The sequence below is a fragment of the Bison bison genome, unplaced genomic scaffold (genome assembly GCF_000754665.1).
Source record: "Bison bison bison isolate TAMUID 2011002044 unplaced genomic scaffold, Bison_UMD1.0 scf7180017864495, whole genome shotgun sequence".
Taxonomy (NCBI): domain Eukaryota; kingdom Metazoa; phylum Chordata; class Mammalia; order Artiodactyla; family Bovidae; genus Bison; species Bison bison.
In genome coordinates, this window is record NW_011495054.1 from 6,673,713 (window position 1) to 6,697,674 (window position 23,962).

A 23,962-nucleotide genomic window follows, 5' to 3' on the forward strand; every position below is an offset into this window, starting at 1 on the left:
AGTGATTTTGAAGCCCAAGAAAAGAAAGTCTGTCACTGTTTCCATTGTTTCCCCATCTATTTGCCATGAAGTGTTAGGACCAGATGCCATGATCTTAGTTTTCTGAATGTTGAGTTTTAAGCCAACTTTTTCACTCTTCTCTTTCACTTTCAAGAGGCTCTTTAGTTCCTCTTCACTTTCTGCCATAAGTGTGGTGTCATCTGCATATCTGAGGTTATTGAAATTTCTCCCGGCAATCTTGATTCCAGCTTGTGCTTCTTCCAGTCTAGCGTTTCTCATGATGTATGCTGCATATAAGTTAAATAAGCAGGGTGACAATGTACAGCCTTAACGTACTCCTTTCCTGATTTGGAACCAGTCTTTTGTTCCATGTCCAGTTCTAACTGTTGCTTCTTGACCTGCATACAGATTTCTCAGGAGGCAGGTAGGATGGTCTGGTATTCCCATCTCTTTAAGAATTTTCCACAGTTTGTTATGATCCACCGTCAAAGGCTTTGACGTAGTTAATAAAGCAGAAGTAGATGTTTCTCTGGAACTCTCTTGCTTTTTCGATGATCCAACGGATGTTGGCAATTTGATCTCTGGTTCCTTTGCTTTTTCTAAATCCAGTTTGAACATCTGGAAGTTCACGGTTCACATACTGTTGAAGCCTGGCTTGGAGAATTTTGAGCATTACTTTGCTAGCGTGCGAGATGAGTGCAGTTGTGTAGTAGTTTGAGCGTTCTTTGGCATTGCCTTTCTTTGGGATTAGAATGAAAACTGACCTTTTCCAGTCCTGTGGCCACTGCTGAGTTTTCCAAAATTGCTGGCATATTGAGTGCAGCACTTTCACAGCATCATTTCAGGATGTGAAATAGCTCAACTGGAATTCCATCACCTCCACTAGCTTTGTTCGTAGTGATGCTTCCTGAGGCCCACTTGACTTCGCATTCCAGGATGTCTGGCTCTAGGTGAGTGATCACACCATTGTGGTTATCTGGGTCATGAAGATCTTTTGTGTACAGTTCTTCTGTGTATTCTTGCCACCTCTTAATATCTTCTGCTTCTGTTAGGTCCATACCATTTTTGTCCTTTATTGTGCCCATCTTTGCATAAATTGTTCCCTTGGTATCTCTAATTTTCTTGAAGAGATCTCTAGTATTTCCCTTTCTATTGTTTTCCTCTATTTCTTTGCATTGATCACTGAGGAAGGCTTTCTTATATCTCCTTGCTATTCTTTGGAACTCTGCTCTCAGATGGGTATATCTTTCTTTTTCTCCTTTGCCTTTTGCTTCTATTCTTTTCACAGCTATCTGTAAAGCCTCCTCAGACACCATTTTGCCTTTTTGTATTTTTTTTTCCTTGAGGATGGTCTTGATCACTGCCTCCCATATAATGTCACAAAGCTCTGTCCATAGTTCTTCAGGCACTCTGTCAGGTCTAATCCTTTGAATCTATTTGTCACTTCCACTACATAATCACAAGGATTTGATTTAGGTTATACCTGAATGGTCTAATGGTTTTCCCTACTTTCTTCAATTTAAGTCTGAATTTGGCCATAAGGAGTTCATGATCTGAGCCAGTCAGCTCCTGGTCTTGTTTTTTGCCAACTGTATAGAGCTTCTCCATCTTTGGCTGCAAAGAGTATAATCAATCTGATTTCGGTGTTGACTGTCTGGTGATGTCCATGTGTAGAGTCTTCTCTTGTGTTGTTGGAATCCGGTGTTTACTATGACCAGTGCGTTCTCTTGGCAAAACTCTGTTAGCCTTTTCCCTGCTTTATTCTGTACTCCGAGGCCAAATTTGCCTGTACTCCAGGTGTTTCCTGACTTCCTACTTTTGCATTCCGGTCCTGTATAATGAAAAGGACATTTTTTTTGGGTGTTAGTTCTAGACAGTCTTGTAGGTTTTCATAGAACCGTTCAATTTCAGCTTCTTCAGCATTACTGGTTGGAGCATAGACTTGGATTACTGTGCTATTGCATGGTTTGCCTCGGAAACAAACAGAGATCTGGACATGGGTCTAGCTTGGACTTTAAAAACTCCATCAGTCATGGCACTGGCAGACGGCTTCTTTACCACTAGCGCCACCTGAGAAGGCCAACTCCATCATTCAGGGCACCACAGCCATTTAAAATTGCCATAGTGCAACGTATCTTCTTTGAGGTCATCTGCGTTTGTGAGGAAACCTTAGTCACACACGACTGAGGACTGGGAGGCGTTCTAATATTCCAGTAACACACACAACAGGAGGGGACTACAAAAATGTGGAGAGAGAAAAAAAAAGCCTCTAAAGCATTCAGAGTATTGTACGAGCACCCTCTAAGGAAGCTGTCTTTATTTGTATTTTGAGAGTGAACACATATATGGAAAACGCTGTGATGGTGATACAAGGCTCAGTCCCTTTTTAACTGACTTCCTAGGGAGAAAGTCAAAAACGTGGAAAGCAGAACAATGGAATGTGAACACAGAAATTACCTCTGTTCACCTCGGTGAGTAAACACATGGCCTAAATGCAGCCATTCCCAAGACGCGTCTTTGCTGGAGGTGAAGGCTAAGTAAACAAAACGCCAGGCTGTGTGTGAGACAGGTGTGATGCTGCATATACTGGCCTTGTGTGCGGAGAAGGAATTTTGGTCAGACCATGAAGAGGAAGGCAGATGGTCACATGGAATCACAAGTCCAGTTCTTTGTGACCGGGCACGTTTTGCTGGCAACAGTTAACTGTACACACGGCCGTTTACTGGAACAGGGGCTTCGGTTTCCCTTCCCACCCCCAAAGCAGCACAACAGGTAGGTAACGGACGCAGAACAGAGGAGCATGTTGTTAACTGGGGGACTTCAGTGCAGCCTGTGGGAATGAATCCATGGGCCGGGCTGGAGTGATGGCGCCCTCGGCCGCATTCCCCAGGGTCCTCTTATGTTGTGCGATGGTTATTTACAGGAGGGTTAGACAAAATAGTTAACTACTAAAGGTATCCCAAAAAGGGCCTGAGAAAATCTGGTTAAAATGTATAACCTTGTATTGCTACGGATGGGAGCAGTCGTTTTTATCTCTTTTAAAAATAATAAAAAGATTCTGTTAAAAAATATATTTATCCAGAAAGATGTTGATTTGAACTCTAAAAAGCAAGGTGGATTCACCATTTTCCCTTTTGAGTACAGAGCCACTGAGTTCTGTCTGTAGCTCCCTTGCTCATTTCAAGCCCACCCCTTCCTCTCAGTGTGCCCAGGGCACGTGGTGGGGTCTTCCCAGGCCTCTGAGTGGAGACCTCTCACCAGAGAAGGCATGGAACACACCCCTGCTTTGGTGATCCTTTGGCCAGCCTGCCCACTTCAAGAACAAGCCTCGGGCTGTCCTAGCTGCTCCTTCAGGGTCAGAATTAGCTGCCTTGGGTTTAGCCTGGAGGATCCTGCTCTCAAAGGAACTGCCTTTACAAATTCAAATCAGGCCCCTCCTCGACAAGAAGAGGAGTGAGGTGGTTTGAAACTATCAGTAATTTTTAAGGCTAAGGCAACTTCCGTTGTCATCTGTGTATCTTAATTTGATGCAAATAGTTAACCCTAAATCTAAAATAGATCCTGTACTTATCTCCTCTTCAGCTGGGGTGGGAGGGTTGGAATAAGGTGGGGGTGGCTTAGGAACAGTGAGGGTGCCCTGGAAACCCTGTACAAAGGTAAAAATTAAAGAGCAGATCGGCACAGGTGATCCATTTCTTTGGTGAACTGTAAAGAAGTGTCTCCTAGGTCCTCATACACCACACTCTGCAAAGGCTGCTCCTCTCTTCTATAAAAGCACCCGACTCTGCAAGAACTCATCATCACTCCTTGATAAAAATTAATCTACAAACCTGGGGGGAGGGGCAGTGGGAGGAGGGACTGGGTTTGTATCTAAAGCTGGTAAGTAAAAAACGTGACCTGCAAGCCAACAGAGCTAATGGAAAGTGACGATGCTCTCCTCCCCTGATGCCTGGAGCGCAGGGGCGGCGGGACCCTAGCCCCTTCACAGGGGAGCGTGGCGGGTGGGCCCGGAGGAGCCCCGGCTCTGCACCTCTGCAGAAAGCAGGGGACAGCTGCCTTCTGCTGCACCCGTGTGAGATGCAGTCCCGCGCAGGCGCAGTCCCTCGGCGGGAGCGCAGACAGGAGGCGGGAGGCAGGTGGGCCTATTTCTCAGTAAGTGACAACTGGAGGACTTGCTGCAGCTCCGCCTCCTCCTCGCGCAGCCGCAGCTCGCGCTCCTCCAGCTCTTTGGCGGAGAGCTCCATGGCCAGCTGCAGGTCGCTGTCAAAACGGCTGGTCTCACTGGAGGTGCCAGAGCCCAGACCTTCGGAGCTGCTGAGGAGGCTCTCCTGGATGGCCCTGCGTTACAAGCACAGAGGGGAAGAAACAGTCACCCGCGCGGGCCAGCAACACCCATGCTTCTTAGGCCGGGACCCAGTGCCCGCCGTGCCAGGCGCTTCTTGTCCGCTCAGTATGCATGAGGCCATCAATCTCACCTAACTAGGGGTGCAGGTGCTGGGTGCTGGTACACACCTGCCCGAAATTACCCAGCCTCTAAGGGCAGGGCTAAGAATTGAACTCGGATCTATTTTAAAGCAAATCCCAACTTCTTCAACAGGTTCTCATATGTGCCCAGACTATAGGAAGATGCTCCATAAAATGAGTCTTTCCAGGTTAACTCCTCCTCAAACGGATAATCTGGCAACTCTCCAGTGGTCCGGTGGTTAGGACTCCAAGGTTTCATTGCCAAGGGCGTAGCTTTGATCCCCAGTGGGGGAAACTGTATAAACTTCCCACTAAGGGCAACTTAGCCCTTCTGTGATCATATTACATTCTTCGCAGAAGATCAGAAAACATTAACGAGGTGCCTTTCTGCCCGTGACACTGGTAGAGGAACTGGTCAGCAATTCTATCACCAGTTCCTGGAAGCTCAGCCACCATGAGCTTAGAGCTAATTCAATGAGGAACTGCCACAAAGGAAGCAGGAGAGCCAACATTTTATCAAGTCTCTCCCACCAGGCCTGCTGCTGCGTGTCCTAGGCACCTGTACCAACCTCGGGTTAATCAAGAGTCATGTCAATCACCTCTCATACTGGGCATCATAGGCATGTGCCTGGTTGATCCCTCCATTAGAAGCTGGTCCTGAAAGCTCCTAGGAAAGACAAACGGATGCACGTGAATACCCCTTAGAAGGAATAAAGTGTTGTACTGACAACAAAATGAAAGCAGCAAGAACAAGGTTAACAGTATTTCAAGTCCATTATCATCGGTGCTGGGTGGAAAAACTAACAGGGACCGGGATTATTTCTAAAGTAACACCCAAACATCAGGTAGTACAGGGTCCGCTACCCTGACTGACAGCTCCCAGTTTCCCTTACTTGATATCAAACCAATCTATTAAAAACTACTCAACCTTAGGCAAAGTTTAAATGAACAGAGCAAGACCAGAATACGTAACTCATTATTGGTCATCTTTGGCTACTCCTCTTTTCAAAGTGTATGGTCAAGGTTGATGTAGCTGTTGGGCAGAAATAAGCTCACTTAGAATGGGGAAAGGAAAAGCACGCTGGATTGACGGTGAGGGTGAGGGGAGGGAAGCCTCTCGGGAACATGCCAGCACTGGGGTCTGGCCCTTGGCCCAGCAGCCTCAGAAAACAAAATGGCTCTAAGAATGGGTCCATGGCAGGGGGGGCTCATGCTACCGAGCTCTGAGCCTCCAGAAAAAGCAAGAATGTGAAAAACCTCGGCTGGGAGGACACTGGAGTGTGGGCACCGTTCTCAAAGCTTAGTGGCTCCGTGAAGGCAGGCACTGGGGCTGCTTCACCACAGAACCTCCCAGCACCTGGCACAAAGCAGGCACTGTGCAAACATCTGCTGGATGAATGATGTGAGGAAAGCAGTGGATAGCAGGAGCCTAGGACCACACCAAAGGGCAGAAGCAGACCCCACTCTTGTAGAGCAGGAAGTCACCAAGTCTGGCAGGGAACATCCTGTAAATGATGCTGACTGGGGCTACGCACGTGGTCTTATATAAGAAGCGTTCATAAAAGACCAGGGACATAAAATATAACCTAGGTAAATACCACATATATGCCAAACTTGTCATTTAGAACCAAAGACTGGGGCCAAACGGGAGGGTAAAACCTTCCCAGCCCTGCCATTGGTTCTGATACATGTACCTGGCTTCGGCTGGACTCCAGTAAGCTCTGCTGGATGGCAAACTGCATTATCTCATAATCTTCGTCCTGCAGATGCACGTTTCTGCCATTGTCTTGAACGTGGTAAGACTCAGGGATTTCAAACACAGACTGATCAACCTCGAAGTTTGTGAGAGGGGAAGCTGCAACACAGAAGGTAACAGTCCAGTGCCTGAGTAAGCAGAATAAATTTCCACTTCAATTTTTATAAAAATTTTTTAAATTAAAATGATTAATATCAAGATTTGCTGTTAGGTGAGAGAGATTTCGAAGAAGAATAACCTCGACAGGGAAAAGTACCAGAATACTGTTTGTTTTTTTTCCTTTTTGCCTTGACTTTTTTTTTAGTAATATAATGCATAATCACCAAAAAAAAAAAAAAAAAAATACACAAGACTGCAAAATTAAAAGTGAAGATCTCTCTCCCTACACCCTGTCTGCTATTTCCAAATGCCAGAGGTAACCAGTGTTTACTTGTGTGTCCTCTGAGGAATGTGATGTCTGTTTGTAGATATACACACAATCACACCAATGTCTTTATGTTTTATTATTATGAAAAATAGTAAACATATAAAAGAGTATATAATACACCTGTAAACTCAAAAGTGGTATTAATAAAAACAAAGGCCTGCATATCCTTCAACTAGCCTAAGACACAGAATACTATTGTACCATAATAAAAAAGAAACTGAAAAAAACCCAATTAAGTTTCAGTATAAGTGAGTAAACAGGAAGATAAAACTAAAAAATAAATCCATTTACAACAGCATCCAACATCTGAATGGGACTGATGGCAAAGGAGCCTGAGGAAATTAGGGGGAGTTAATGGAAATGTTCTGTATCTTGCCTGTGGTGATGGTTACATGGGTTTGTATACATTTGTCAAAACGCAATGAACTGTCACATTTAAAATGGGAGGATGTGATTACATGTCACACCTCAGTAAAGCTGTCTTTTAAGATAGGCTGTCTTTTTAATTCAAGAGGCGTCATATTCATACATTCCTACAAAATTTTTGTTTTACTTAATTGAAACTAAATCTAAAATTTTCTTTCATTCAGGACAGAAATCAACTTCATAAGATACTCTAATTTCAAACCGAATAATCAGTATAATGATTAAATGTATGAATTTTTTTTTAAACCACAAAATCCAACTTTTTTTTTTACCTGAATCAGGCTGGGTCCCTTCCACATGTTGAGATACAGTTTCTTCAGCAGTGCTACAGCCATTAACATTTCCAAATGTAATCCGTGCATTTAAGACATGAAACAAGGGAATTTCTAACAAAATAAAAGCTTTTATAAATAAACTTTATCCAGAAGAATAACAGCCACCACTTACTGAGCACTTACTACGCTGGTACCATGCTAAGTACTTTCTATAAGTATGATTTCATTTAATCAAAACAACCCTTTCCCAATATTCATATAGGAAGACTGAGATTAAAGAGAGGTTAAGTGACTTCTTCTAGATCACAGGAAGTGATCGAGCCAGGTTTCAAGTGTTATGAATATACAACTATCCAAAAGGTAAATTCTTCACAAGCAATTATGTATTATATGTGGTGTCATGTGCACTAATTCAAGCCCTAAAACATATTAATGATCAGAGGATCTTAGTGTCAACTGTCTTCTTCAAATAGTAAGTCTAATTTGAAGTTTCACTTCAGTAAGGTTTGATCTTAAAACAAGGCATGTGTCCCCTTTTTATGCCTTTGTCATCTGTCAGCATCATCTGTAAGCAGCACTGATGGCTGGGGGAAATTCCTAATTTTGATGTGCAAAATGAACTAAGAACCAGGACACTTCTGTAAATCACATTGAACTCGAGGACAAGTCTGCCCTCTTCCATTAAGTCCCTTGTCGGGTGCTCCTCTGCTTGACTGAATGGTACCTATTTTGACGGGAAATCCGGGCGGGAATTCCAGTTTGATGAAGTCTCTCAGCCGGGCAAAATGAGCGCTGGTGCGGGCCATCAGGTCAATGATGGGGACCACCTGCTCTACCAGGGACAGCGGGAACTCCTCACACATCCACAGCGTTGCTTTAAACCTGCCGGATTGGGTGAGATGAGACCAACTGAGGCCAGGTCCCCGAGACGGGGAGACTGCGTGATTTCTCTGCAGTAGCCTAGACAACACCCGCTTCCCTATGCCCCAGTCTCCCCAGTTATCTCACATCCCCTGCGTCAGAGCTGGGAAGGGATGAGAGCCACAAAGAACTTGCATCACCCCGAAATCAGGGCAACTGGGGGCAAACGACCTGCGCCACAAGCCTTAATCGATAGCAAGCAGGGAGTATTGGTAGCTAGGGGAAACCATTTTATTTGATCAGTTGAGGCTTGTCGGCAGTTAAAAACAAAAAAGGAATTCTTATATCCAGTCTATATTCTATTTGGAGAAGGGCTAATAATAAGATGGGAAATTTACTGTCGCCTTTCATCAGATAAAGTGATTTTAATTTTTTGGGGGAGTCACTCAGAATGCGTGATCTCAATTCCCCAACCAGGGGAACTTGTGCTCCTGAAGTAGCAGGGCAAGAAGTCTTATTAACCAAAGGGACTGCCAGGGAAATCCCAGTAATTTGAAATTATTTTTCAAGGGAGGGGCTGGAAGAAGAACCACGACATGGGAAACAGCACAACTTCTCAAACAAATAAGAATCTGTAAGTTGAAAATGACCGCTGAGTCCGTCTTACTTTTGCGTCCTAATCGTCAGCTCCTTCGGCCTTCCGATGTCCCTGTCTTTCAGATCGAACTCTTCGTTGAAGTACTCGTCAGGCGTGATGGCTGTGGGGTTGTGGGCCGTGGCGCACTCTGTCGTGAGGTCCTGCCGAGCCAGAACTCAGGGGAGTCAGAAATGCCAATGCTGCTGGCAAGTGGAGGTCTATGGCACCCAGCCTCTGAGGTGGCTGTGTTAACCAGCTACAGAGCAGGAAGTTCTGGTCATTAACTTTTTTTTTTTAATTAAGTTACTGCACAGAACACCTACAAACCTATGACCAAACTACATGGCCAAGCCTAAAGGATTTCTCCATTTCAAATCGTTTCTCCAATCTCCTCTGCCTTTTTACCTCCTGATTAGAGAAAGGAAAAAGAAAAGAGATATAGACAGAAATATCTGAAAGCATATCTTCAGACTGAACCCAGGGTTCAATCCCTGGGTCAGGAAGATCCCCTGGAGAAGGAAATGGCAACCCACTCCAGTATTCTTGCCTGAAAATCCCATGGATGGAGGAGCCTGGTGGGCTACAGTTCATGAGATTTGAAGATTTGAAGATCAGGTTCCAGCTCTGTCCTTCTCTAGCCTGTGACACTGGAAAGGTCACTTCATTTTTCAGACCCTCAGTGACATCCGCGGCAGCAAATTTCACACAGTTATTGTGAGGACTGAGTCAGAAAATGTTTGTTAAGGTGCTCTATTAAAATATAAAGTCCCGAATCCTTTTTTTTCTTTCCAGTCCCATTTTTATAGAGAGGTCCTAGTTTAAAACAGATGCGAGAGAAAGCACCTGATTCCTATGATCACTATCTGCATCTAAAAATCTCTTTTCCAAGACTTGCTCATCTGATTCTCTTCCAAAAGAACATCTCCAATTCTAGCTGGGGAGTGCTCTTAAGCTTTTTCAAATAAAGTGGCCTGCTCAGGATGCAGGAAATTCCACCAGAAGCACAGAAAAGTCATCTCCTGTTAAACCATGCTGGAAATCACGCTTTGACTTACCCCTTGAGCACCAAACTGGTGTTCCACAGTCCCGAGCAGCGATTCCAGTGGGTTCCTGTCGGCTACAGAGGGGGGAAAGTTTATTTGACTTTACTTATGATTATAGAAAAAGATTCCCGTTCTACCTTCACGTTTCTCCATCATGCATTAGGAAATCCATCCATGAACAGGCCAATAAAATCATCTCTAATAACCATCAGCTAGCATTCTTTCTGGGGGCTTCCCAGGTCGCTCAGTGGTAAAGAATTGACCTGCCAATGCAGGAGACCTGGGTTCGATCTCTGGGTCAGAAAGATCCCCTGGAGGAGGAAATGGCAACCTACTCCAGTATTCTTGCCTGGGAAATACCACAGACAGAGGAGCCTGGTGGGGCAATAGTTCATGGGGTTGCAGAGAGTCAGATACGATTGAGTGAGTATTTCTATGACACTTTTATTAAGGTCTCTAAGCTCGATGGACAGAGTTTTAAGAATTCAATCAGAATTACTACAAAGAGTTTAGATTTAGGAATGAGCCGGATCTGATTCCAACTGTACCTGTGGGTCACCTCTTGTGTGACTGAGGCCTTGGCTTCCTCCTCTGTCAAAGTGGACTGAAGGGAATAGTAGTGGACGAGGGAGTTAACAGCGACTGCATGCTTACCACGTGCTGCAGGCCCTGGTCTCCAACGTGCAGCAACTCATCTCATCCTCGCAATGACTCTTAAGGCAGGTCTGGTAGCTGAGGTGACCGTGGCAGAGTGGGTAGGTAACCTCACAAGGCCCCACCGGCCTCAGCGAGCTGAGATAAGGCGGCCACATGCTGGCCACGTTTTGGTTCAGAGCCCAGGTCCTGTCTGAATCTCCCACCATGATGCTTTGCACTAACTCACTTCAGTGATAAATACTCTTCAATATCTTCATCTACTTTTTCGACTTGACTTCAACAACTGTTCTTCATAAAACATCAGCAAGGCCTTGTGAATGGCTTTAATTACAGCTGATGCCAACTACAGGGAAGTGCCACCAGGAGTGAGTCAGACGAGGGAGAAATTTATAAGGAGGAAATTCACATGGCATGACCCCATCACATTGACCCCCGAGTTTAACAGAGCCGACGAAGGTGTGCTGTAGGCTAGAAATGGGGTGGGGTGGGGGCAGGGAGAAGGGAAGAGATTACCTTTATATCTCTTTTTTTCTTCCTCGGTCAGATGTTCTGTCCGTATTTTGGTGATCACACTGACATTGTTCACCGTGTAAACCTTGAGAGGTGTGTGCAAAAGGAAACAGTGACATGGGGAATCAAAATTCAACAGAGAAGCAATAGCAAGAGCAAGAATGCTGAAGCCAAAACAAAACAAAGCCAAAAAAAAAAAAAATCCAGCAAAATAAAAATGAGAAATGGTTAAACATTCATTAGGACTCTTCAGAGAAAATACAACAGCTACCAACTTAGAAGTGTCTCAGTAGTTACTCTGCATCCCTGACATCTTTCATTACCCCTGAGGAGTTGACAGGGACAGGCTGCTCCTGCCTACTTGCCCTTCGTGTTGCCAAACCCTCTCAAAGAGGGGCCTGCAGTGTAGACCTCCCAGCTGAACTTCTCCTAAGGGAACTGAACCTGTGTCGTGTCCCTGGACTGATTTTTGGTAATCTTATACTAGGACTGACCTGGACAGCCATCTGCTGGGGCAGAAGGAAAATGGAAGGAACACAAGGTTCTCCACACCACTAAGATTAAGAGAAAACCAGCAAGCCACTGCTTAAAAGGTATTCTGTTTATTGACCCCAAATTATTTTAACTGCTAGGGTCAACGCTCTTGTTTTCAAGGTTGACTAAGGAACACTGGGTCTGAAAAGTCAAATGTTATGGTTCACAGAGAATTAACTGAGGATGCCTAACACTGGATTCCCAGTGTTCAAAGATTCAAGGAACACACACAGCACTTCTAAGTGCATCTCGCTGAGTGTGACGTAAGCCTTCCTTGTGCACTCAGAGGTCACCAGAGGACCCTGCCGCTCCTGGCAGCGTGGCTGTGAGCCATCAACCCCCACTGTACTGCAGGCCTAGTGGGAGGCCAAGAGACAGCTTCCCAGTTGACAAAATGCCAGATGACTCGAGCAACTGTCGTCTCCACTCTGACAGCTGTGTTCTAAATTCACTGACGTCATGTGAGTGGGCTGGGAGCCTACTGGTTTACAATGAGGTTGACTAAGAATATTGGGAGACTCCTAAAAGCCATTTTGCCATATATATTTTTTAAACCTACTCAGGTGATTAAAAAAGAAAAAAAAAATGAACAAGCATGTTAAGTCTAGTCCTTTCTTTTCCTTTTGTTTTTAAAGAAAAAAATTGTCACTCTCACCAGGACAACTGATACTGGGACTCATTTCTCTACAGCAGTTTCTCTTTGGCCTAACTAGAGACCTCCTTGGGATGTGCTAGTTCACCTTCTGCAAGTCAAATAAGATACAAATCCAAGGAAGAGACACGCTAGACAGAACTTATTTCCCAGAGCACCTCCTCAGCACAGATGCATGACAAAGTCTGAACAGACCCCTCATTTGCATAGAAGCTAAAGAGCTGTATGAAATCTTATTTTAAGAGTGTCCTTTTACCTTTGCTTCGTAACCATTAACAACTTCTGCTTTATCTGTCCTCCAGCCCCAGAATCCGGATTTAGTTCTGATAAAAAGTGAACACCACAAATTTCCACATGTACAATATGCCATTCAGATTCATCCCTGCAGCCTTTACAGGTTTTCTTCCCCCAGCTTAAGTGAGAGAAGGACACTTGGAAATTAGGGTCCCTCTGTCCACGGAAGGATGTTGCTAATGACAGATGGCTCAAACAGCCCCCCGCACCCCCTCCCGCAGTTATTCATCAATTTGCCTAGCCCCCTTGGCAGAGAAAGCCTCCCCTCTTGGCTTCGTGACAAAAGCTGCCAGCAGAGGCGACAAAGGTGGTGACACTCATGGGACAGCTGTCTCAGAGGAGTGAGCGCAGACGACCAGCATCCAAGGGCTCACCACTAGGTGGGGAGCCTTTCCTAGGTCCTCCGGACCACGGGCACCGACAGGGTCGGCAGCTGCAGCCCGTTGAGCAGCATTATCTCAGCCTAGGAATTCTTAGATCCGTGAGGCACAGGCCATCCTGCTCCTCAGGAAGGAGAAAGCGGGTGGGGCGGGAACTCATGGCTGTGGGGAGCTGTGTGCAGAAGTTGTGAGCACCAGTAAAAAGGCTTGGGAGGCACACTCTGTGTCCGGTTTGGTGCAGCAGTGGTGGGAACCATGTCTCAAGTGGTTTTTTAGCCTAGCCCTTGAGTCCAGCTCCATTGGAGCTGCTTTAAAGCAGTCAGCACTTCGGCAGCAGCTGCAGCCTTGGTTAAGTGCCTGAACCCCTCGTTACTCCACTCAATATATGCCTGGAAAAAAACACATTTAGGAACCAAAAGCAGCCAAGAAGCTGTGGATCGTTTTCAAGGCAGCTCACTCTGGGAAACGCTCCCAAGCCCCGGGGAGCCCTGCCCAGATGGCCCCTTTGTCTAGGATATCACATCCCAGCTCCTTGCGACGGCTGCACTTGAGCCTGCCTTCCGCCCCGACCCTGGGTGACACGGGGCACACACAGGTGGCAGGGAGGGGGTGACCTGCACCCTGTTTTTCCAAACAGTCTGCTTTTCTTCTGATGAGATCTGGTCAAAGAAATTAGTCCAGGCTGGGAAGAAGGAGTTTCAGGTGTTTATTATAGTCCATCACAGAAAGGAGGGGCCAGAGCCTTAGTTTTCCTATTCATTATCCACCATTAGTGCAACATCAGTCAGCAAAAACAAGACCGGGAGCTGACTGTGGCTCAGATCATGAAACTCCTTAATGTAAAATTCAGACTTACACTGAAGAAAGTAGGGAAAACTACTAGACCATTCAGGTATGACCTAAATCAAATCGCTTACAATTATACAGTAGAACTGACAAATAGATTCAAGGGATTAGATCTGATAGACAGAATGCCTGAAGAACTATGGAGGTTCTTGATATTGTACAGGAGGCAATGATCAAGACCATCCCTAAGAAAAAGAAATGCAAGAAGGCAAAATGGTTGTCTGAGGAGGACTTACAAATTGCTGAGAAAAGAAGAGAAGTGAAAGGCAAAGGAGAAAAGGAAAAGATATACCCATCTAAATGCAGAGTTCCAAAGAATAGCAAGGAGAGATAAGAAAGCCTTCCTCAGTGATAAATGCAAAAAAATAGAGGAAAACAGCAGAATGGGAAAGACTAGAGATCTCTTCAAGAAAATTAGAGATACCAAGGGAACATTTCATGCAAAGATGGGCACAATAAAGGACAGAAATGGTATGGACCTAACAGAAGCAGAAGGTATTAAGAAGAGATGGCAAGAATACACAGAAGAACTGTACAAAAAAGATCTTCATGACCCAGATAACCATGAAGGTGTGATCACTCACCTAGAGCCAGACATCCTGGAATGTGAAGTCAAGTGGGCCTCATGGAAGCATCACTACAAACAAAGCTAGTGGAGGTGATAGAATTCCAGTTGAGCTATTTCAAATCCTAAAAGATGATGCTGTGAAAGTGCTGCACTCAATATGCCAGCAAATCTGGAAAACTCAGCAGTGGCCACAGGACTGCAAAAGGTCAGTTTCATCCCAATCCCAAAGAAACACAATGCCAAAGAATGCTCAAACTACTGCACAATTGCACTCATCTCACATGCTAGCAAAGTAATGCTCAAAATTCTCCAAGTGAGGTTCCAACAGTATGTGAACTGAGAACTTCCAAATATTCAAGCTGGATTTGGAAAAGGCAAAGGAATCAAATTGCCAACATCCGTTGGATCACAGAAAAAGCAAGAGAGTTCCAGATAAACATCTATTTCTGCTTTATTGACTAAGCCTCTGACAGTGTGGATCATAACAAACTGTGGAAAATTCTTAAAGAGATGGGAATAGCTGACCACCTGACCTGCCTCCTGAGAAATCTGTATGTAGGTCAAGAAACAACAGTCAGAACTGGACATGGAACAACAGACTGGTTCCAAATCAGGAAAGGAGTATGTCAAGGCTGTATACTGTCACCCTGTTTGTTTAACTAAAATGCAGAGTACATCATGCGACATGGTGGGCTGGATGAAGCACAAGCTGGAATCAAGATTGCAGGGAGAAATATCAATAGCCTCAGATATGCAGATGACACCACCCTTATGGCAGAAAGTGAAGAGGGACTAAAAAGCCTCCTGATGAAAGTAAAAGAGGAGAGTGAAAAAGCTGGTTTAAAACTCAGTATTCAAAAACTAAGATCATGGCATCTGGTCCCATCATTTCACAGCAAATAGATGGGGAAACAATGGAAACAGTGACAGACTTTCTTTTCTTGGGCTCCAAAATCACTGCAGATGGTGACTGCAGCCATGAAATTAACAGACACTTGCTCCTTGGAAGAGAAGTTATGACAAACCTAGACAGCATATTAAAAAGCAGAGACATTACTTTGCCAACAAAGGTCTGTCTAGTCAAAGGTATGGTTTTCCAATAGTTATGTATGGATGTGAGTTGAACCATAAAGCTGAGCTGCTGAAGAATTGATGCTTTTGAACTGTGATGTTGGAGAAGACTCTTGAGAGTCCCTTGGACAGCAAGGAGATCAAACCAGTCAATCCTAAAGGAAATCAATCCTGAATATTCATTGGAAGGACTGATGCTGAAGCTGAAACTCCAATACTTTGGCCACCTGATGTGAAGAACTGACTCAATGGAAAAGACCCTGATGCTGGGAAAGATTGAAGGCAGGAGGAGAAGGGCACGACAGAGGATGAGATGGTTGGATGGTATCACCGACTCAATGGACATGAGTTTGAGTAAGCTCCGGGAGTTAGTGATGGACAGGGAAGCCCAGCATGCTGCAGTCCATGGGGTCGCAAAGAGTCGAACATGACTGAGCAACTGAACTGAACTGAGTGCAATGTGACCCACTGAAGGAAAGAGAGGGCTCCTAAAGGGATGACCCTGCAGGCTAGCTGTCTCCAATTCACATTCCAGAAACACATTTAGGGACCACACCTGACTGATCCATAAAGCCAAGGCCCCTTTTTGTCAGTGATCAATGAAAATCCAGATCTTCCTTTGGGGGAACCAATCGATCCTCAGTTCCTGTCTCTCAGTAAGAACTCGATATCCTGGCACAAGAAATCACAGGGTTTTGGCACCTGGTCTTCTGCGGGACCAAAGGATGACCCAGTCTGCTCCACGGCATCCTTTGTGGATGCTGAGAAATCAGAACCACGTTTTCTCCCTGGGAACCGCTAGGCTCCTCATTCACCCACCTCCGCCCCATCCGCCATCCCGGCTGCTCCATCGCCTTCCCCATGTCCACTCTCTGACAGCTTAGGTCCTCAACTCAACATCTACATCCTGTTTTAAAACCAAGATTCTGGTTTTAACTTCTTGATCAACTGTATGTGTAGAGGCTCTGAAAATGACAGGAGGAAACCCAGCCTCCTCTTCGGCCATTTTCCCTCTGCCTGTCTCCTGAGGGAGACAGCACCCCAAAGGCCATTGAACTGGTGCTGGGCTCGGAGGCTGCCTCAAGGTGGGCAGGGCAGGAACCTTTCAGATGAGAGAAAAATCCAGACTGCAAACAGAGGGTCTATACCCACAGGCCAAACTTGAACACGGGAAAAGTACATGTTTGCCAACATCGAGCTCCGAGTGACAGATGAGAAGAAAGAAAGGGAAGAAAAAGACTATTCGAATATATCAGACCCTCATCTGCTAAATTTAATCCGCTGAATGCTTGCTCACACCTCACTTGGGTAAGAAGCGGGCAAGCACACTTTTTCTATTTCTACCAGCAAACCTCACCCTCGTGAGGGGCTCAAGTCCTTGCTCGAAGCACAAGAAACTCACTGAGTACATACTTAATTCTGAGCTCCACCAAAACAGCAGCTGCTTTCCAGAAAATTCTCTTTCAGCAACTCCCTATCAGTTGCAAAAGGAGGGTTAGCCTGAACTATCTGAAAACCCCGAGGCCACAGAAATACAAAATGCAACTCAGTATGAACGGAAGGTGCGGTCATTGCCCATCTACCTGCTGGGTAACAGCCAGTAACCATCACCTCTCTGTAAACGACACTTCAGACCAAACAATAACCCTGCAATTCTGCTGCTGAACTAGAGGGAACACTGGCTCTTCTCACGACATCTGAGATTTCAGCTCAAGATTCATTCTTTTTCTCCTTTCAGCTGACGAAACAGAAACCCGGAGATGAAGCTGCTGGCTCAAAGCCGCAGAGGGAGCAGCTCCGCCAGCGGCGCCAGGTTCCTCCAGCCCTCGCTCTCCCGTCTTCCAGCTTTCAGAGCAGAGCCCTGAGCAGGCGGGCCCTCCCGCCCTGCACAGGCAGGTGCTCAAGCCTGGAGATGTCTTCCCAAGACCCTTCCAGGTATGGTCAGTCCCTAAAGCTTGCTGTCCCAGGAAGACAGCGGCTGTCACCTGGTGAGACCGGTGCCCAGAGGCTGACGAAAGGGCACTGACCCTGCCTCAGGGGTATTGCACCCAAGGCAGCAGATACCTGACGTTCTCTCTTCTGCTACCAAACAAACACCTTAATTCCACAGCTTGGTCTAAATTAGGGGGAAGGGGCACTTAAGTCTTACGTCTGACTACACAGAAGACTCCTGGTTTTAGTAATAAATTTTCTACTGGAAAGAAAGATGAAAAGAAAAAGAACAGTTCATATACTCATTAAGAGAGAAGACAGCCTGAGTCCAGGAGAACGCTGTCTGTGTCAGCTCAGATGATGCGGCTTTGGTCTACAGGGAGCGGGATGTGACATCCTAGGCAAACACTCAGGGCTCATGTAGACTCCCTGGGTTCAGTGTGATCTATGGAATAAACTCTTAGCCTAACTAATAGCTGTGACAGCCTCTGTCCCCCTCACAAAGCCCTCCCTGTCTTGGAGCCGCCCCTAGGGAAGACACCCATTCTCACCTGGCTTAACCACGGCAGAGACCTCCCCAGAGGTTGCTCCAGATAAAGTCTGGAATCAAACTGAAACCCTCCAGACTTGCTCAAAACCGTTAGGCCTCATGGAGAAGCAGAGGGCAGGCAAGGGGTAGAACCACATTGAACTGTATGCCAAGTGTGAATCTGACTAATAACCAACCACATTCGATACTGGATTGCTTCTGCCTCAGAAACTCAAGCTCCATGGTTTGGGACAAGGGGAGTCTTGTGGACTGCCAAACACAAAGATAAAATTCAGGTAAAATCCGTTAGAAAAGGGCCCATAAAAGAATATGAAGACGTTTCTCCAAGACTTCACCAACGTGTGATAAAAATGCCATATGGTGGAGGATGTCAGCTGTGGTTTCCATTTGGTTGGAGCAGAGATCAACTTTAAAGCCCACTAGTGTTTCTTATGCCATAGTAGAAAAAAAATTCTAATCCACCCATAGTTTCCAATTAATGTATACATGCTATAAAGATGGCAGTAATGGGATTAGACATGAAAATGCAGAACTTAAATCCGTACCTTTCAAAAGCAATGTTTTTAGTATCAAGGCTGGTGTTAATGACAGGGCTTGTGAGCCGCCTCTCAACCTCCCTGCTTTTAGGTTTCATCAGGTCCAGAGTGAGCCGTTCCATTTCCTGGGAAAGGTCAAAGTGTTCAGTGGTGACCACTTTGTCATCGTGGTTGACTTCCATCAACTCTGCCCAGTTGTCTGTTAACGGAAACAAGGGCATAACTAAGCACAGTGCAAGGAAGATGTGAAACCAAAGAAGCTTCGTATATTGAACTGCATCATCTTTCACACACACACACACACGAACACGTTTCGATGGTGAAAAATCACTCTAAACTTAGCAACAGCAGTGACGACTACAAGGGAAACCACTCACCTTCTCCTTTAAAGATGAAACTCCGCCTCCCTCTTATCCAGCTCATGTTCTCAAAGCCCAGCAGCGTGATATCCACACGCAGTTTGGCACCGCTTTTCCAAATGCGACAGACGTCATTCGGGCATATTCGGGAAACCAAGGGCACTGGAGAAGAGATGTGCACTACTGAGAAAAGCCTGAGGGCCCGGCAGAACAGTCAGGCCCCGCAAATCAGGACCCTGACTTTACTGAAAGGACAGGAGAGGTGAGATGCCAACGGTCATACAGAACTGGGCCTGGATCCCATGCTTATGATACAAGAAGTCATTCTTAAAGAATGAGAGTGGACTTTCAGTTCTAGAGCCGTTTATAAAACTGCAGATCTATGCCCTGCCCAGAGAAAACGCTAAATCAGATTCGCAAGTGTGTTCTCAGCCCCAGATGAACCCCTCTTATTGGCCGCCAGCAGGGCTAGTGAGTGTCCATCTGGCCTCAACCCACTATCCTGTCGTTCCCACGAGTCACAAGATCAGATGTCTAAAACATGATGCTTTATCAAAACTTGGGCTCAGGGTTATTATTTTCATTAAAAAGAACTCAGATGTATAGAAGACTCTCAAGTTCTCTTCCTTCATATACTTTTTAGTTCGTTTAAATGTTTCATGGCAAATATGACTTCATGCCTGAAAGGGAAGTCTGGAAGTGAAAATTGCTGAGGCTCTGGGAGCTGGAAGCTGTCATTAACTGATCTACAAGACACAAAAGTAGAACATCTAGGAAAATTACTGTCAGTCAATTTGCCTTACATAAGATTTTGGAGCAATGCATCCATTTTGTTAAAAAATGAGCTATTCCAATGTTCATCTCATCTTCTTCCTTAGAAAAACAAGTTTAAAAGAATCACATTGAACTACATAAGGAAATGAGTAACTGAATTATGATAAATCTACTTACTAAAGACTTTAGCCCCTCTAAAGTGACATTTTAAAAAACAAATAATATGGATAAATGTCAGCCACAGGTAACAAAAGGAGGAGACAAAATTGTCTATATATTCTATTGACGAATGCTTGGGAGAAAAAGTCCCATGCGTGTGGGATACGATTCGAAGGAACACACCTACAACAGTAAGCACCTGTGCTTAAGTAGGACCGTGGGCGACTGTCACTCTGATGTATGCCTTTCCTAGATTTAAAAAATAAATATATAACTTCCATAAAAGAAAAATAAGCCTATATTCAAGCTAAATGAATTTCAAGCTCACAGCCACTCACCCCAGCTGGTGAATTCCCATTTCATCTGCACGTAAAAATCCGGAGCCTGAAGGACAAAGGTTTAAAAGAAATCACTCCTGCTATCAGAAACTAACACAACATTGTAAATTTGACTATACTCCAATAAAAATTAATTTAAAAAATAAAAGAAAATAAATTACCCTTGGTACCATTAGCGAAACACACACAGTAAGGGCTGATAGGGTTGTTCAAAAGGCAGAGGGAGAAAGAACAGAGAAAATAAGAAGAAACATAAATTGCAAACCCATCAGACTAAATGCCTATTTTTATATTCAGGCTGTTATTTTATCTCACTATAAAATACGTCTAGACAGTTAATAAAGTTAACTGCAGGCGACAAGGTTGGAGGGAGATAAAAGTCAAATCTGATTTAAGGGTTCAGTTGGGTTCCTAGCAGTGAGGGTCACAGGCTGGTCTAAGCAAGGAGAAGGAGTGTGGACCCCACCTGTCCTACAGGGAGCTTGACTGCAAAAGGCTCTGTGTGCTGGGAAGGGTGGGGTGTTTATCAGACCACTCTGAAACCAGGAGGGTGTGAGACATCACTGTCCCCAGGAAGTTATTTTCCTTCAGACTTTTGCCCCTCATTTTCTTCTTAAACTTCTAGAATTTGGCTTTTTGAGGTTTCACACCACCACAGCAAGCCTGTTTAGAATCATTTTCTGACCCACCATGAATTCCTATAGAAGGTTCTGGGAGAGCTACTTAAGAAACCCAAAAAGACAAAAGATAGAAATTCCAGATTCCAAAGATGGGTAAAGTCACTCCAAGGGACAATGGAAAAGAAACATGGACATGCAGTGAGGAGACACCGTTGAAAGGCTGTTAGGCATGGCCTCTGGTGCCACGGAGCACCAGGTCATATGTGGGCTGTCTGTAACCTCCAACACAGGGTATAATTCAGGGCAGTTCATGGCTATGGATCAACACAGGTGAAAAAAGTCTTCTACATGGAATTTTAAAATGGGGGGGGTGACTCTAGGTAAAATAAGTCATTTTCTGCTTTGTCAAATGGACAGATGATGTTTTTAGTTCCTCCTACAGTGAGTTAGACAAGAAAACCAATCTATGTGATCTCTGTGCACTCAAACACACATGTATTTTAAAATCAGTGGATACAACAACTTATGTTTCACGGATGGTTTCCGTGCAGTATGTGGAAAATCAATGTCTTAGGCAGGATTTAGCTTAAGTGTTAATATTTTTTTAAGAAGAATGCTCAGATTGTCTCACAGCAAAGTTATTCCTTTTCTCAACAGAGCTGTTAATTTTTCTCAAGAAGTGTGGGAAGCTGATTTATCTAGCAAGTATCTTTGGAAGTACTTGGGGGAGCTCACTTCTGTGCTTCAACTGAGAATAAATGATGTGAAAACTGAACCGCTGGCTGCCTCAGGAATACTGCACATGACTGACCAATAAGACAGCTACGGCAAGTGACAAAGGCTATCTGAAGAATGGTAACTATCATCCCAAACAATCCAAGGGGGACTTCCCTGATGGTCTAGTGACTAAGACTCCACACTCTCAATGCGGGAGGCTGGGGGTTTGATCCCAGGTCAGGGAACTAGATCCCACATGCTGCAACTAAGAGTTTCCATGCTGTAACTAAAACGCGTGCGTGCCAGGTCGAAGAGCCCACGTGCTGCAACTAAGACCCGGCGAGGTCGAATAAATAAATATTAAAGCAAACAAACAAAACAAACTTGAGAGCCTAGAAGTAAAATCTTTTAAGAAACTTCTCCAAGTGTTACAGAGCCCATACCCTTTTACTCACAAGACAGATAAACTGCCCCAAAGCTAGTAACTCTAAGTTCAGGCAATGGATTAGACGTCACAAAATACTAATGGCTAGAAGTGACAGAGGTGTCAAGGAGAGTTGCACAAAGACTTCTGAGCCTCAACAGGCCCTGAAAATCCCCAGACAGTAATGAAGTTCATTATAATTTCCCCAAGATGACCCAAGCTCAGGATGCTACTATTAAGAAAACAGGCAGCTAGACAAATTAATTGCCTGATGTCCATTTGTCTTTAGTTCTAACTTTTAAATAGCACTTAAAAGAGTCAGTCTAGTGACCTGGAAACATAGTTTGTGAAAGACATCATACATTTAACAGATCGCAAAAGCAAGGAATCACGCTATTTGGTATTCAATACATCGTTTTCACAATCCTTCAAACTGTTTGGGAGGGTGCACAAGGATGTCAAACTGTCTGTGGCTGCTGTGTCAGCATTCAACTCCACGGATGGCGCTGGCAGTTTTTATGGCTACCTCGAGAATTTTCTGGAGCAGCTCCGGAACTCCCTCAAGGGCCATGGACGTGTTGTGGAAGTCCCGATGCTGAAGGACCGTGTACACCATCTCGGGGTCACCGGTGCTCACAGCCTCGTGCAAAACTGGAAGGCAAAAAGATGTAATCTGATCACCCTGTATTCTCATACTTATTCACAAATTCCAAAGCCAGCTTGAAAAGTATCTCTCTGGATCGAAGGCCAACAATTTTTTTAAAGCGGGACAGAGGCTCCAGCCCCACCCAATGTTCACAACCATGACTACTTACTTTAACCCCTGCCTGACTGAGCAGAGAGCAGAGCACTTTCAGCCTCTTGAGCAAACCTGCCATTATTCTCTTCCCCCTGTCTCTTACTACTGACTCAAATCCTGACGGTGTCTTCAGAGCTGGCTTTCACTGTGTGATCACACAGCTGTGGAGATGGGCAGGCAGGCTGTGTGTATTCTTGCTCAGTCAACCCCCAATTACTTGGACCAGTAGTAGGAGAGCTTGCAGAGCAAGTGTTGTTGTTTCGATGCTACGTTGTGTCTGACTCTTCACAATCCCATGGACTGCAGCACTCCAGGCTCCTCTGTCCTTCAGTGTCTCCTGGAGTTTGCTCAAATTCATGTCCATTGAGTCGGTGATGCTATCAACTATCTCATCTTCTGCCATCTCTTCTCCTTCTGCCCTCAATCTTTCCCAGCATCAGGGTTTTCCCAAATGAGTTGGCTTTTCGATCAGGTGGCCAAAGTATTGGAGCTTCAGCATCAGTCCTTCCAATGAATATTCAGGGTTGATTTCCTTTAGGACTGACTGGTTTGATCTCCTCAAAGTCCAAGGGAGTCTCAAGAGTCTCAAAACAAGTGAAGTGCCAGGATTTCACTGGAAAAGGATACTATTTTCAGCTATAATTTTTTTTTTTTTGGCCGGTGGGGGGTGGGGTGGTGAGATATGACCTTTATTTAGCTTATCCACCACACTTTTTCTTTTGGTACAGAAAAAATGTCTGTGCCAAACCAAATGTTTGTTACTATAATTTCTACATCACAATTAAAATCCAAACAGTTTTTCAAAAACAGTCAACTCAATCAAAACCCACTACTTCAGAATCAATAGCTTCTTTGAAGCCACAGTAACACTTAAACATGGTTAAGACTCGAATGCAGAAATTTGGCTTGTTGGAAAGTTAATTAAGCTTCCAACTTGCTCAAACAGAATTACAAAAAAGGCAAATCTGTCTTATTCCCAGAGATATGGTCCACTGGAATCACCAACACTGGATAGCTGTAGGGGTATTTAGAGTCCTGAGATAATAAGGAATCCAGGCTTCTTTTAGACAGTCTTCTGTGTCCTCTCTTCCCAGAGATTTGTGGATGTGTGGACTCACATCACCACCAGCAACTGTAGCCTTGATCAGAGAGTCCAATTCTTCATCTCCACGAATAGCAAGTTGCAAGTGACGAGGCGTAATACACTTTACCTTCAAGTCTTCTGACGCATTTCCTGCCAATTCAAGTACCTCTGCGGTGAGGTCCTCCAGGATGGCTGTGCTACACACAGCGGCAGTCACGTCCACACATCCACGGCTGGTGGTCCTAGATTTTAGGTATGGATGAATACGG

General features: G+C 44.9%; 1 protein-coding gene across 1 annotated transcript in view; it reads right to left on the reverse strand.

The window, feature by feature from the left end:
• Positions 1-1,957: 1,957 nt before the first annotated feature.
• The window catches only part of ANKRD13A (ankyrin repeat domain 13A), a 34,929-nt gene continuing 12,924 nt past the window's right edge, over positions 1,958-23,962 (reverse strand). The window contains exons 3-15 of the mRNA XM_010828842.1: positions 22,337-22,461; positions 20,050-20,095; positions 18,797-18,940; positions 18,429-18,618; positions 12,499-12,565; positions 11,060-11,141; positions 9,902-9,963; positions 8,877-9,007; positions 8,073-8,230; positions 7,346-7,459; positions 6,159-6,319; positions 5,064-5,131; positions 1,958-4,338 (exon numbers count right to left, since the gene is read on the reverse strand). Of these exons, the coding sequence (XP_010827144.1) occupies positions 4,143-4,338; positions 5,064-5,131; positions 6,159-6,319; positions 7,346-7,459; positions 8,073-8,230; positions 8,877-9,007; positions 9,902-9,963; positions 11,060-11,141; positions 12,499-12,565; positions 18,429-18,618; positions 18,797-18,940; positions 20,050-20,095; positions 22,337-22,461 (1,544 nt within the window). The 3' untranslated portion in view covers positions 1,958-4,142. The remainder of the gene's footprint in view (positions 4,339-5,063; positions 5,132-6,158; positions 6,320-7,345; positions 7,460-8,072; positions 8,231-8,876; positions 9,008-9,901; positions 9,964-11,059; positions 11,142-12,498; positions 12,566-18,428; positions 18,619-18,796; positions 18,941-20,049; positions 20,096-22,336; positions 22,462-23,962) is intronic.